Source organism: Athene cunicularia (assembly GCF_003259725.1).
Source record: "Athene cunicularia isolate RWA chromosome 7 unlocalized genomic scaffold, athCun1 chr7_part1, whole genome shotgun sequence".
Taxonomy (NCBI): domain Eukaryota; kingdom Metazoa; phylum Chordata; class Aves; order Strigiformes; family Strigidae; genus Athene; species Athene cunicularia.
The window spans coordinates 16,052,936-16,066,040 of record NW_020799107.1 but is presented as its reverse complement, the minus strand read 5'-3'; the positions used below and the strand labels follow the sequence as shown (position 1 = coordinate 16,066,040).

At 36.2% G+C, this 13,105-nt stretch overlaps 1 protein-coding gene across 13 annotated transcripts in view; it reads left to right on the top strand.

Moving 5' to 3' along the window:
• Positions 1-13,105, top strand: part of MYO3B (myosin IIIB) — a 211,238-nt gene that overhangs the window by 163,058 nt on the left and 35,075 nt on the right. For 12 of the 13 annotated variants that reach the window (XM_026852307.1, XM_026852319.1, XM_026852312.1 and 9 more), the window contains 2 exons: positions 4,003-4,066; positions 4,949-5,087. In XM_026852307.1, the coding sequence (XP_026708108.1) occupies positions 4,003-4,066; positions 4,949-5,087 (203 nt within the window). The remainder of the gene's footprint in view (positions 1-4,002; positions 4,067-4,948; positions 5,088-13,105) is intronic. The other variant, XM_026852308.1, reaches the window with a different exon arrangement.

Below are 13,105 nucleotides of genomic sequence, written 5' to 3'. Positions count from 1 at the left end.
AGTTGCCTGAAAGGGTCATGTTTACACATTTTAAACCTTTTTTTTTCAGAAGCTTCAGATGAATGCCATCAGGTCCTGGTGATTTACTGCTTACATCTTTCTCACATTGCTTCATAATTGCCTCTTTGGATAATTTCAGCTTCTGTCAAGACCACAGTGTGATTTCTTGTATAAGTCATCTTTTAAATATGAACTTCAATTTCAAAGCCAGTATAAAGACACTCTGCTTTCCTTTGTTTTGCTTTCCTATTTGTAATCATAGCAAACATTAAGGTTATTGCTTGTGATGGAAATAGGGGGTCTATGATTCCTGTGGCATGCAGTGGAACCCATTGGGCCCCCATTGCTGTAATGGGAGCTTCTAATTACAGTTTGTAGTTCAAATATAGTTACTAATGATTTATAAAGGTGTAAATGGAATTTTGGGCAGAATTTTTCAGTGTCATCTTTTTTTGTATTCCTCCTCCCCATCCCTTTGGAATTTTTCATCTACCCATGCTGGAGGGATTAAATTTGTTCTGTTTGGGAACATATTATTTCTGCAAAATGAGCTGCATTCTTTCTAGTGGAATATCTAGGAGTGTTTTTAACATTTTCAAAAGCATTTACATGATAAAAGTCCAAATTCCATGACCTAACACTCATAATGGCCAGAATAACTACAAAACTATGTATTTTTCTCCATCATAAATTAGTCTGCCCTACTAGTTTCACTGTGTTTAACTTTTACTAGTTTGACTGTGCTAAGAATAGTATGGCTATACACTATACAGATACGTAGACAAACCCCAAGAATCAATGTTTCTCTTTTTGTTAATGTTTCTTGCAAATTGAGTGATTTATAGACAGTCTCTATGTGAAGACTGAGGCATATTATAGCTCAGTAGCTGAACATTCAGCAGCAAATTGTATTACCTAACTGAAACCAGGCACATGAACCTGGATCTCTTGCATCCTTCACAGGCTCACTGGATGTCATCTCTCTGACCCAAACAGTGCTTTCCTGAAAATGTGGAAAATAAAAATTCTTGGAAACCATAGGACATGCAGTTTCTTCAAAGATATCTGAAAATATCCTGCACCTCAAAAATCAGCCTCAGGTGCCACATTTGAAAATGTTAGCTATCATCACTGATTGGTTCTCATAAACTAACTACTGCTGAGCTGTACTCCTGTTGCTATTGCATTTTTCATATTGCATACTAGCCAAATTTTCAGAATAGCTCAGAGACTGATTTCAAGGTGCTCAGCATCTACAGTTGATGCCATGTATTCAGAAGTGTTCCCTGCCAGTTTGACATTGTGGTGGGTTGACCTTGGCTGGCTGCTAGGTGCCCACCAAGCTGCTCTGTCACTCCCCCTTCTCAACAGGACAAGGGGAGAAAAATACAATGCAAAGTTCATGAGTAAAAGCTAGTAATCATGAAGTACATACTTATATCAGCAACAGTACATTCTGTGAAAGGATATGGTATCTTGTGCCAAATACAATCCAGTTTAGTCAGAATATACAGAAATACAGAATATGTCAGAAATACAATCCAGATAGTCAGAAAGACAGCATTGCTGGGATCGTGGCAGAGAGTTGGTGTCTAAGGGCTTTCAGAATTCCAGAGGCTGATTTTTGCTAGGTTAAGCTGTACAGAAGGCATGTTGCTGAACTTTACTTTCATGCATTAAACATTTAGACAATGTTTTAGCCCTGGCAAAACCATACTAAATTCTAGGTATTTTTTTTTTTAATAGAAGATAGAGGTTAGTTCAAGCTGCAGATTTAGATCCAGATCAAAACCACCCCAAAATCCAAATATTTTAATTTAGATGATGATGCAGTCCATTTTGGCATTGTAGGCCACTTGCAACATACTGATTCAACAGCAGATTTTGATTTTGACACCCACCACAGTGATATTTGAGGATTATTCAGGATTTTTAGCTCATATTTGGCTTATTTTCTGCAGTATTGGGGGGTGGGGGAATGAATCATCTCAACAAATGCTTAAGTAATTTTGAGGAAAAGTGGGAAGTTATCTAACTAATCCCACTAAATAAATGGTTATCTAAGTACTATATGATATTAAATAATATATATACAAGATAAATAGTAATGAACTACAGATAATATAGTACATGCACAATTGCAATGTCAGATATAGTCCTAGACATATTTTATACTATCCTGTACAAGAAGCGTGCCAGTACAAAATGAGAATCCTTCCATTTCCTCCGAGGAAAACACCAGTTTAAATTCAAATTACAGTTTAGGCAGAATATTTTCCTTCTCTCTCTTAGTGTCAAAGGATAAAGGGGAATTTAAATTCCCCAAGCCTGACAAGCAAATCCAAACTTCATTCATGAAATTGCAACATTACAGAAAAGTTGAGTGTTTACCATGTTCATGAATGCTTCATTTTGTTCCCACACCCTGAGGTAGCTTATTGACAACCGTGATGCCATCATTGTTGTGATTAGTTTGAAACAATTCAAGTCAATGCTCTTGAGCTGGCGTAACACATTCAGACAAATTTAATTAACCTAAGAGCCTAAACTCTATTGCAAATAAAGCTTGAAATACTTCAGTAGCCTCTGTGCATGTCACAGAATAAATGTATTATCTAATACATGTGTATGGTGACATACAGCTATCAAATTCAATGCATAATAGTCTAAAATGTTTCAAGTCCTTCACTAGTGTTATTTCAGTCTGAACTATTTTTAAAGGGTACGTTTTAAAGGTGCATTTTGAAAGGTAAACTACACATGTGGCCAGACATCTTTTGAAGTCCAAAATGTTTCTGTTCTAGCATGAGTAATTTATAACTAGTGTAGCTGACTGAAACATAAGTATTGACAAAAAAATTAAATTTGAGATTGTATACATTGTATTTTTTAATCAGTAAAGCAATTTTTATTCTTTGTATTCCCCCCTCCCACTGTGACTGAAAGGGCTGAAATGTATCTAGTTGTAATAAGTGTAAAACTGAAAGAGCTACTTGGTACCTTGTAAAGCTTTTCCCCATCTATGAACAAAGCTATGATATATATGTCTAAATCAAAATCTATGACTGAAACTTAGATTTCAGATGCTTTCATCTATAAGTAGAAATGGAACTAGCATTAATTGTATTTTCAGAAAGGTTGTGAGGGGATTAAAGAGTAATGATGCAATGGCTGGGATGTGTTTGACAATCAGAAAATCTTGGTTTTAATTCCAGTTTTAAAACCATGAGCATATCAAGTAATATCTATGAACCTCAGAGTTTTTTATGCATCCAGTGAAATTGGTAGCATCTTTTTTTGGTTTTGCATAGCTAAAGATTCTGGAGCAAGTTCTGTCTGGGCAGACTTTACTATTGAAGAGATCCATTGATTTCAAAGGCCTGCCAACAAGGATAAGGGCCTGCAGAAGGTTTTTATGATACTTTAATTAGCACTAATGAGATCAGGAGTTGGCCTTTAATATTTTTATGGTGACATAATATGATGGTAAAATAATAACAGATACAGACAAAGAATCTAAGAGCTCTTACTCCTTGCTCTGTGCTTAACCCAAATGGCTTTAGGAGAACACAAAGCCATGTGTTTCACTTCTTCATCTGTCAAATTTTGATTGTCTAAATTTGAGTTCTGTGAAAACAGCTTTTCACAGCCCTGGAAAAAAAAAAAAAAAGTTTAATGTAAAATCTTGTCAAATTAATTTTAATACATTACTTCAATTTCATAGAATTCTCATAAACTCATTTTACAGATATGCACATATCCACAAATTTTTAATGACAAATTAATTGCTCGTAGCCTCTTACTGTGTTTAATAACATGCACTCCCTTATAAGAAGGAAATGGGACTGGTCTGTGTTTTCTCTGAATTGATTGTATGTGTATATTTAGAAATTGGGGGAGGGGGAAAAAGGAAAATCAAAAATGTGTATGCCAGTAAATCTTTTATAGTAATTAAGAAATTACCACCTTTAAAATACAAAATTTATTTTTCTTTGCTTCTAGGCAGCAAACCAGTAACCTATCTTTTCCTGAGGTGCCTGATTTTCTTCACAAACAAACAAAAAAGGTACTACTAAGTTTGTATTCTAAAATAACAACACATTATAACTTCAGATTCCTGAGTCCACAGTTCTTCAATGTGTTCATGGCTGCTTGGCGTAGCCATCTGAACATGAAGCCGTTAGTGATGTTTTGAAGTCTTTGAGACAAAAGCCTGCTTGCTAAGAACTTTAGTTCTGTAGAAAGACAGGGAGGTACAGTGAACAAGAGAATCAAAAGGCTGGAAATTTGCTGCTGAGAATAAATGCTAGCTGCTCCCTGAGGTGATTTGTCTGTGCACTTCACTTTCTACAGATGTTAGAGACTCTTTTTTAGTAAGGACCTGAGGTTCTTTGGTAGCACTTTGATATCCTGCTCGAATTCAATATGTGAAATGGAGGAGTCGCTCTGTGACTTGGAGCACAGCATAGTCTTTGAAGTCTGATCCAATTTTTGCTGCTTACCATTTGATGTTGAAAGGATGAAATGGAGAAAATGTACAGTTTTTGCCAGTAACTCTGCTGAGCATATGTAAGATTAAAAAAACAAAATCCCTTGGATGATGTACTTAGAAATGTTAAGCAGATTAATACCTTCCTATAGCTTTTTTCTAAAGATACAAATTAAGTATGAGAGGAAATCAGCATACAGTGCATGCTATGATTTAACTGCATGAGTAAAGGGGATAAATAAGTTAAATGGAAAAAGTAAACAAATGTTTGTGACATGGGTGCTAAGTCAGTGTTGCTGAAAGCCACAAGAATCTGTGTAACTTAAATCTAGCATTAGGTGTTTCACAGAGTCATAGAAAATAAGAAGTTGCTCTCTGTGAGATCACAACTATAAGTTATCATGGCAGAGTAGAATCAATACATGTCTTATGTACCTAAACCGGCATTCTTTATTCCAGAAGGATTTGGATGAGATTTCTGCTTCTCCATTTATTCAAAAATATTCGTTGGAAATGAATGATCCACAATCAATTGGCCAACCCCAGTCAGTTGCAGACCATCAGTTGTCAAGTCCCTTGAGATCCCATAAAAAAGGAGGTAAGAAACATAGTTAAGTAACAGAGATCTTTCATTTGCTATTTATAAGCTACATGTTGTCAGTATGTAACTTGCTTTATATGTTGATGAGGTCTTTTAGCAAGCTCTTGGAATAGAAAACATAAAGGAACTAACTTCTACACATTTTCAACCTGGAAATATAAAAAGTCCTTAAGTACTTGAATTACAGAGGCAGAAGTATAAAGATTTTAAAATACAGTTTCTACTAAAAATGTGATTAATAACCTCAAAATACCCTTTTAATGAAATCAAATTGACGTTCAGGAGCTTCAGCTTTCCTTTGCCTTCTAGCCTGAAAAGTGGAAGACAGTAATGAAATCTCTCATGTTTGGTAGAATGAAAGACAGATTGTTTCTTCACACACACAAAGATTCAGTCAGCAACATAAGAAAGTATGTAATTATTCTACTATCTATGCAATGTGGTTTTTTTACTTTATTTGCTCATATGTGTTTTTTTTTTGCCATGGTCAGTAAGACCTTAAAAACTTGAAGTAAAACATTATGATGTTAGTTGAGTTTTAACTGGCATATCTTTGAATATTCTAGGAAATCATTACCTATCAGAACACTTCTCTCTTATTGTAATCATTGTGTCCTTGCAAATCCATGAATACAGAGTTTAATACTGGATCATAGAATACCTTCTGCAGTTTAAGATTAAGTGGGATGATGATGTGATATCTGTAACTAGAGCCAAAATATAAATTATAATACACTAATTTCCAGGTTATTACTGAAAATTAGTTGTTTATAATTTTGTGCCTTCATTAACATTTCTGCTTATATATTAAATGGGATACCTTTCATCTTGTAATATTTACAAATATTTATCTGAATATTTGAGCTCTAATCCTGTGATTTATGTGTTTAAACTTTACAAAGTTCAGTTAAACAATTTACAATGTAAAAGTAAGAAGATAGGTGTTTATAGGGAGATCCTTCTGTTATAGGAAATAATGCAAATTCAATGCTTTTAGTCTTCTACACAGGCATAATGTGCTTTCCATACTAAAAACAGAATAGTATGTAAACACAGCAGGTTGAGAAATCCATTATTCTCTCTTCATGCATTTCTGTCCATATGGGTTTTGAATCCATAGTGTGGGACTGCAGGGGATGTGTGCATTACTATCTTAAATTATTATATGTTAAACAATAAACCTGTCAAACAGAAATATCTTCATTGCAGCCAAGCCTCTTGAGGAAAGCAGTCAGGGCCCGAATCTGTCATCCTTACTCTCACTGGATATTGTATGTTACCCTGCAACTAGTTTCCTTGAAATCAAAGACATTATGTCTGAGGTAAAACAATTAGAGAGAGCAAAACTGGCAGAATTACAGCCTTATCAAGCCAGGGGTTTAGAGAGACTTCAAAAAATGTGAAGTGATAGAACAGAATTTGAAGAAGAGATAAATGCAACATTGTCCTGAACTTTTTAATAAACATATATGTGTAAATGAGTAAGCATGTGAATACAGAGAAGTAAGGACTTTCATAGTTAAGCATGAAGATATTCAGATAGATGATCATATAAATCACACTTCAGTGAGTAACTCTTAAGGAAGTAAACCTGCTGAAGAATAATAACTTCCTTGGGTGCTTTTAAAAACACGGCTTGCATTCAGAAATTCAGATGCTTTCACATGCTGCTCAATCTATATTCAGTCTTTTTGTGTGAAGTATACTTTTAAGAAGAGAATACTGTTAGACCTATTGTGAAAACCAAGTGAAATAGCAAATATCTTTTTGGAATAAGAACACATGTATAAAATACATGGGTTTTACAATGTAGGGATATACTTCATAAGCTGTTCTTCAAAAAAAGAAAGCTGTCCACTAGGTGGTCCAAACAATGTGAAGACTGTTATTTTTCACAGTGAAACATTATGATGCAATTTTACAGATTGGTTTTGAATTCTCTTTAAGTTAGGTACAAGCAAAACTAGTCTGTCAACCTGGTGGTAGTGCTGTGGAACACAGAGGCCAATGGGGGTGAACGTTAGCAGGTTTCTGTATTCACCTGTGATCCATTTATGAAGCGGTATTGATGTTTGCTGAAGGAGGGAGTCTGCATACAGGCTTAAGCATAAAGGGAAGGGCAAGATGCTTATTTGTCTTGAGGCCTCATTAGGTGAGACTCTAGTGCAGTCAAGGGGGAACAGAACACAGAAGGAAAAAAATGGTTGATGGGAATTTACATATTTTTGTATTATTCAAGCAGACTATTCACTCACTTCTTTATCCAGCTGTTTAATAGCACAGGCTGCCCATTTTCAGTAGTAGATTGGCAAAGGAAAAACAGACCAGGAAATTTCCACAAAGATCCTGCCAAGACTGTATTCTGTCATTAATGCAAAAACAAAAGCCTCTTTTTCTCTTTAGAAGACTTTATGCCGGGTTCTAGAAAGTCTGAGCAGTATGGTCAAACTGCATGCAGTGCAGGTTAAGTGCATGTATGTGCTATGGTTGCACAGTCACAGGGGTTAGCCCTACGCTGCCCAGGCATTCCTCTAGGCTCTGCCAGAGTGGTGGGACAGGACGAGTAGCAAAGCCAAGGATTCCCTCCTGTGTCTTTGCTGTGACACGCTGCCTGGGCGGAGAGGAGAGTCCAGTCAATAGTAACAATTAAGTTTGAAATTAATTATTCTAGTCACAATAAAGTAGTACTGAAAGAATCAATATAATATAAATATGATCTCCAGAGGCCAAGCAGTGGTTTTTTGAACATTTTGAACAAGTGAGAAAATATGCAGAGTCTCTGGCCATGGACATTCTCTTGTGGGAGAACAGTATATGGCTTCTAATGATGTTCAATTTATGCCTTGCACTTCACACTATTGTCTGCAAAGCTGAAACTTTGTGAGAGGCAGAGAAATTTGCCAGGGTACTGAGAGATCTGGAATTCTGCCATCTACAGTGTCTCTATCTGCGATCTGCAGTGTCTCTAGACACAATCTGAGGCTGAGGTCGTGAAAATTGCACTATAGTTGTAGAAGTAAATAGGCTGTTTCCAGCATAGCCTTTGATTTTAGATTCCTTAATATTTTATATTCTCAAAACTAGTAGAAATTAGGGCCTGATGTGTTTCAAACTGGACTCCCACTAGTCAGTGACCTATTATGAATGTTTTCCTTGCAATATGTATCTTTAGTTTTATGTTCCTCATTTTTCTCTTCCTTTCTGGTAAGCCAATTATAGAAATGTTATTTGGTGAATGTAGATGTGTTGGATTTTGTTTGGAGAAACATGTGAAAGTAATCATTGTTTTTCAAGCTGATGGAAGGCAAGTAGATAATGAAATGTGTTAAGTTATTGCTTGATGGGAAGGAAGGCTGCTGCCCACCTCAGATGGTACAGTGGACAAGTTTTAGTAAGGGGCATTCTGAGCATGGGAGACATTATGCCCAAAAAGTTACTCTGTGGTTGTCATCACAAAGATAATATTTACAGGTTTATCATCCTAGCATGGAAAATTTAAAATAAAGATGCCTTCATTAATTGTTAGAGCCTAACTCCAGTTTTAAAGAAGTGATCCAACTTTAATTCTATCAGGACCATAACTTTATTAAAACACCCAAGCCACAGAGAATGTACTTAGGTGGTCAGTCTTTGCTTCAGAGTAGTTTTCTTTGAGTCAGACTTTGTTATTGAAAATACTCTAAGCTGCCCCAATCTCAACCCTAGACTACAGTCTTGATTCAGTGTCTCGTGCTTGTAAGTGAAAGGTGCTTAACTATGGGGAACCATCTTATTCTACATGGTAGTTTAACATTGTAGGATAATTTTAACACTGATCATCATTTAGTTCCTGTTTGTACATTGTTTTAAAAAGGATAACAGCTACAACAAAGCAATAATCATTTGTAATTTGGAAACAGGGGCACTTTTTATCCCTTGATTCACAGAAAGTCAATATCCCAGCAAGACTGTAGTAGGTATTATGGTAAAGAACAGGCGGTATCTCACACTCACAGATGTGGTATCAAGATCTGGATGCCTTGTAACCAAAGATTCCACTTCACTTTCTGCAAGTGAGAGAGAGATCAATCCAAGGCATTCAGCTGTTTCTCTCTGTGTAACTCAGCTTCCTGTTTGATTCCATTATAGCAAACCTTCCTTTCTAAATGAAAACCAAAACCGCTGCTGCATAATGTAGCGTGAAATGCTGCATGGACTTTCAACTAGTTTTCATTGACAGATGAGATGATACTGACACATGGATGCCATTCATTTCAGAATCCTATCATTCAGGTTTTTAAGTGAAAGAATTTGTAATCTATTTAGAATTATTTTGGGTTGTTCAATCAGGAGTTTCGCTTCATCATTTTTAAGCCCCCCACTGAGACTAATTTTACATTGAAGGAATGTAAATCATGAAAAACTGGACTGTAGTCAGTAGAATCATATCAGTGAGAAGAACTGGGTCTCCTGATTATAAAAAATCAAAATGAAAAATTCCCTACACATCCAGAGTTTAAGGTTTTCTGGGGCAGAGGATTTGGGGTGGCTTTTTTGAGTGGATCAGGGTTCAGTTGATCGTTCTTTTACAAATAAAATAACATGATCATGGGACAGTCTGAATGTTACAGGAAACACTGAAAAGGCCAAAATACTGTTACATAGTATGATCTGATTGTACTGAGCATGCTGTAGCTATGTGTGAGGCCTCTGAGATCTCCACAGTATTCTCCTACTATGTGCCACTCTATAGCAGAGGAATTACTATTAGCTATGTTGCAGTTGAAGCCTCAGGCAGAGGAGTTGCTGATGTGGTATGTTGTATAATGAATATCCATTGAAAGCACCCTGCTACAGCAGTGTTCTGTGGCTTTTGAGCCAAAATCTGACTGGGCATGAGCAGGAGAAAAAGTAGCTTCTTTTTCTTTTTTCCTGAAAAGAATATCACCGGATTGCTGACCTATTCACACCTCGGATAAATGCTGGGCTTTGGGCTTAGTAAACAGAAATCATGTTTCCAAATAATTCATTTTAGGTTACAAATGTATAAGTAGAAATCGTAGGAAAGTTATTTTTTAGGATCTCTTGGAAATAAGCTGGAAATAAAGCTACATCACAAAGCAATCATTGTTTCTACCATTATAAGAAAGGATAATCACCTTTCCAGGGTTGTGAGACTGCATATTTACGCAGATGGATTTTGGTGGGCAGATGTATTTTTGTGATGCAAGTAAGCCTGTCACTGTGCATTGCATTGCACATGGTGGGACCCTGCAGGAGGCTCCAGGAGGGACCATCCCATCCCATCCCATGGAAAGCATGAGTTTCCGCTTTCTGGATTTGTGCTGGGCTGGGAGCTTGTTAGCTTCACTAGCCATTCAGGTGAGAAACACAGTACCTCAGTTTCAGTATTTCAGTTCTTCAACATATAGTCTCAGTGTGGATTCACAAAATCTGACTGCAGATGTAAGTGAAGTCAGCTGAACTTTTCTCAGCATTATGTAAAGTTTTCAGCTGAGACTTGTACTGGTGATGTTTGCATTCTGAACTGGTTCATCCATAAACACCTTCTGTTAAACCTTTTACTACTCTGTGATGGCTCAGTTTGCAGACTGCATTTTGCCAAAGTAACAGACCAACAAATCTGAAAAGAAACTGGTCTGTTCTTAAGTTTTTCTTCTTAGCTTAATTGTTTTTCCCCTCCAATAGACAAAGACACAAACAGTGTCAAGTGATAAATACAAGCTTTGATTTGTTAAACACATGTTAGCTCTATGTTTAGCCCTAGGCAGTGAATTTCATTATAGACTGGTTTATGTCTGGATTGGTTGTTGTGATTGTTTCCAATATAAAATGATTTGACCTGCAGCCATGACTGATTAGTATCAGAGGTGAGAAATAAGATGCAAGTAAACTGCACAGATAAACTTCAGTAAAGTTCTCCAAAGACAGCTCAGTACTTGTTCTATAGAAAACAAGACGAAATTAATCTTTTAATGGCTCCATTGCCATAAAAAGAGACTGCAGATCTCTCTCATTGAAATCTTAAAAAATAATAGTAAGAAATACGAGAAATTTAATAAAGTTGAATAATATATGCATAATTATGCTGTGCCAAACCCCCCAAATTTTAATAGGGGTTCAGTTTCTCCTCTTAACACATAACGTCTACCACTGTCTTTCTGATCCATGCTGCTGTTCACCTGCTCTTTCTGTTTTCATTTTCTCTCACTGTGGCATACAGGTTTGTCTGAGCACTTATTTTTGCCATTTCTCCGTTAGTATTTAAGCTTTTTACCATGCAGTACTTCACCATTCTGTTTGTTACTGCTTGAAATTTCTTTGAGTGTTCTCTAGCAGCCTTATTTTTGTTATTTTGCCACCATTACTAGTGCTCTGAATAAGCAGCATATCTCAGATGGCTGGTCTACTCAGGTAAATAGTGTGGTTCCTAATTCATTACTATTCTATTTCTGAAAAACTGCACCATTTTATCAAAGTAAACTTTGCTAGAATAAGTACAGTAGGTACAGAGCTCTGAGGGTGCACGCAAAGTTCTCACTTAAGAGAATAGCTATAGTAATATTTTCACAAATTATATTTTGTGTTTTGCAAAGACAGGCAATTCAGAATTTTTTAACTTTTCCCCACTATTGGAAAACTATCATCCGCTAGCTGTATGCTACCAAATAATTTCTGGTTCTTTGCTGTTATTTAAAAATGTGAATTCACTCTACTGAATTCCCCGCAGCTAAGTAGTAATAGCTGGTTTTCAGATCTTTCTTTGTAGAAGGCACTGTATGTTTTCCTGAATTATTTACACTTTTACAGTTTTTCACAGATACTGTGAGGAGAAAATACTGTGGTAAAAGCAGTAACATAATTAATGTGATGGTGACAGAATGGTACATGAGGCATGGGGTAGCTCAGAAAGTACCATAACAAATTCATTTCTGAAAAAAAATTTAGATTTCAAAATCTTATATACTTTGCATGTGTTCAGATTCTTTTCTGTATTCTAGTTTGGTTAATTATTCTAGTGGATTGTGTTTAACTGAAAAATCATATACAGCTTAATTAGAAACCCAAACTATGGTACATAATTTGCATTGTTGATCAGTGTAAATGAAAAAAAAAAAAGAAGTCTCTGACAATAAAGGATAGATACTCTGGACAAAATATTTCCAACCACATATGTGAAGAGTTAGATACTAAAAGTTACTCATAGATACAGTTTGATTAATAGGTATTCACAGAATCACAGAATCATTCAGGTTGGAGAAGACCCTTGGGATCATCGAGTCCAACCATCAGCCCTGCTCTACAAAGTTCTCCCCTACACCATATCCCACATCATCTCATCTAAACCACCCTTAAACACATTCAGGGATAGTGACTCCACCACCTCCATGGGCAGCCTATTCCACTGTCTGACCACTCTTTCTGTGAAAATTTTTTCCTAATGTCCAGTCTGAACATCCCCTGTTAGTAAATCATGAACTGACTGTGAATTATCTGGGTGGAAAGAAATTACCTTATATCAGTTATTCATTAACTCTGCTCATGACAATGATTATATTCCTTGGCTTTCTGTCATTACCTCTCTCTACTCACTAGATGTATTTTATATTTCAGTTCTCTCATGGATAACTTTAGCTGATTATAATGATTAAGCTGAATACAACAATAGCAAATACTAGCTTGTAGCAGTAATTATGAGTTTACAGAGCTCATTTCTGTCTCCAGGCAAGGATAATCTTTCTTGAGGATCTTCATTGCATGTGGAGAGAATTACTGGGAGACAGTTGTGCTCATGCATTGGCTGACATTGGCAGTACACAAGAAAAATAATGCCACACTCCCACCTTCTCTACTTATAACACCTTTCCCCCAAGGGAAGACAAGAACACCAAAATCACAGGAAGATTGTTCTTGCTGCCAATGGGAGAAAGAGAAGCTGCTTTCCTATGTGTGCTCAGACAGGCAACAAGTTTATCTTTGCCATAACATAACATGTATGGAAGAACAGTTTATGA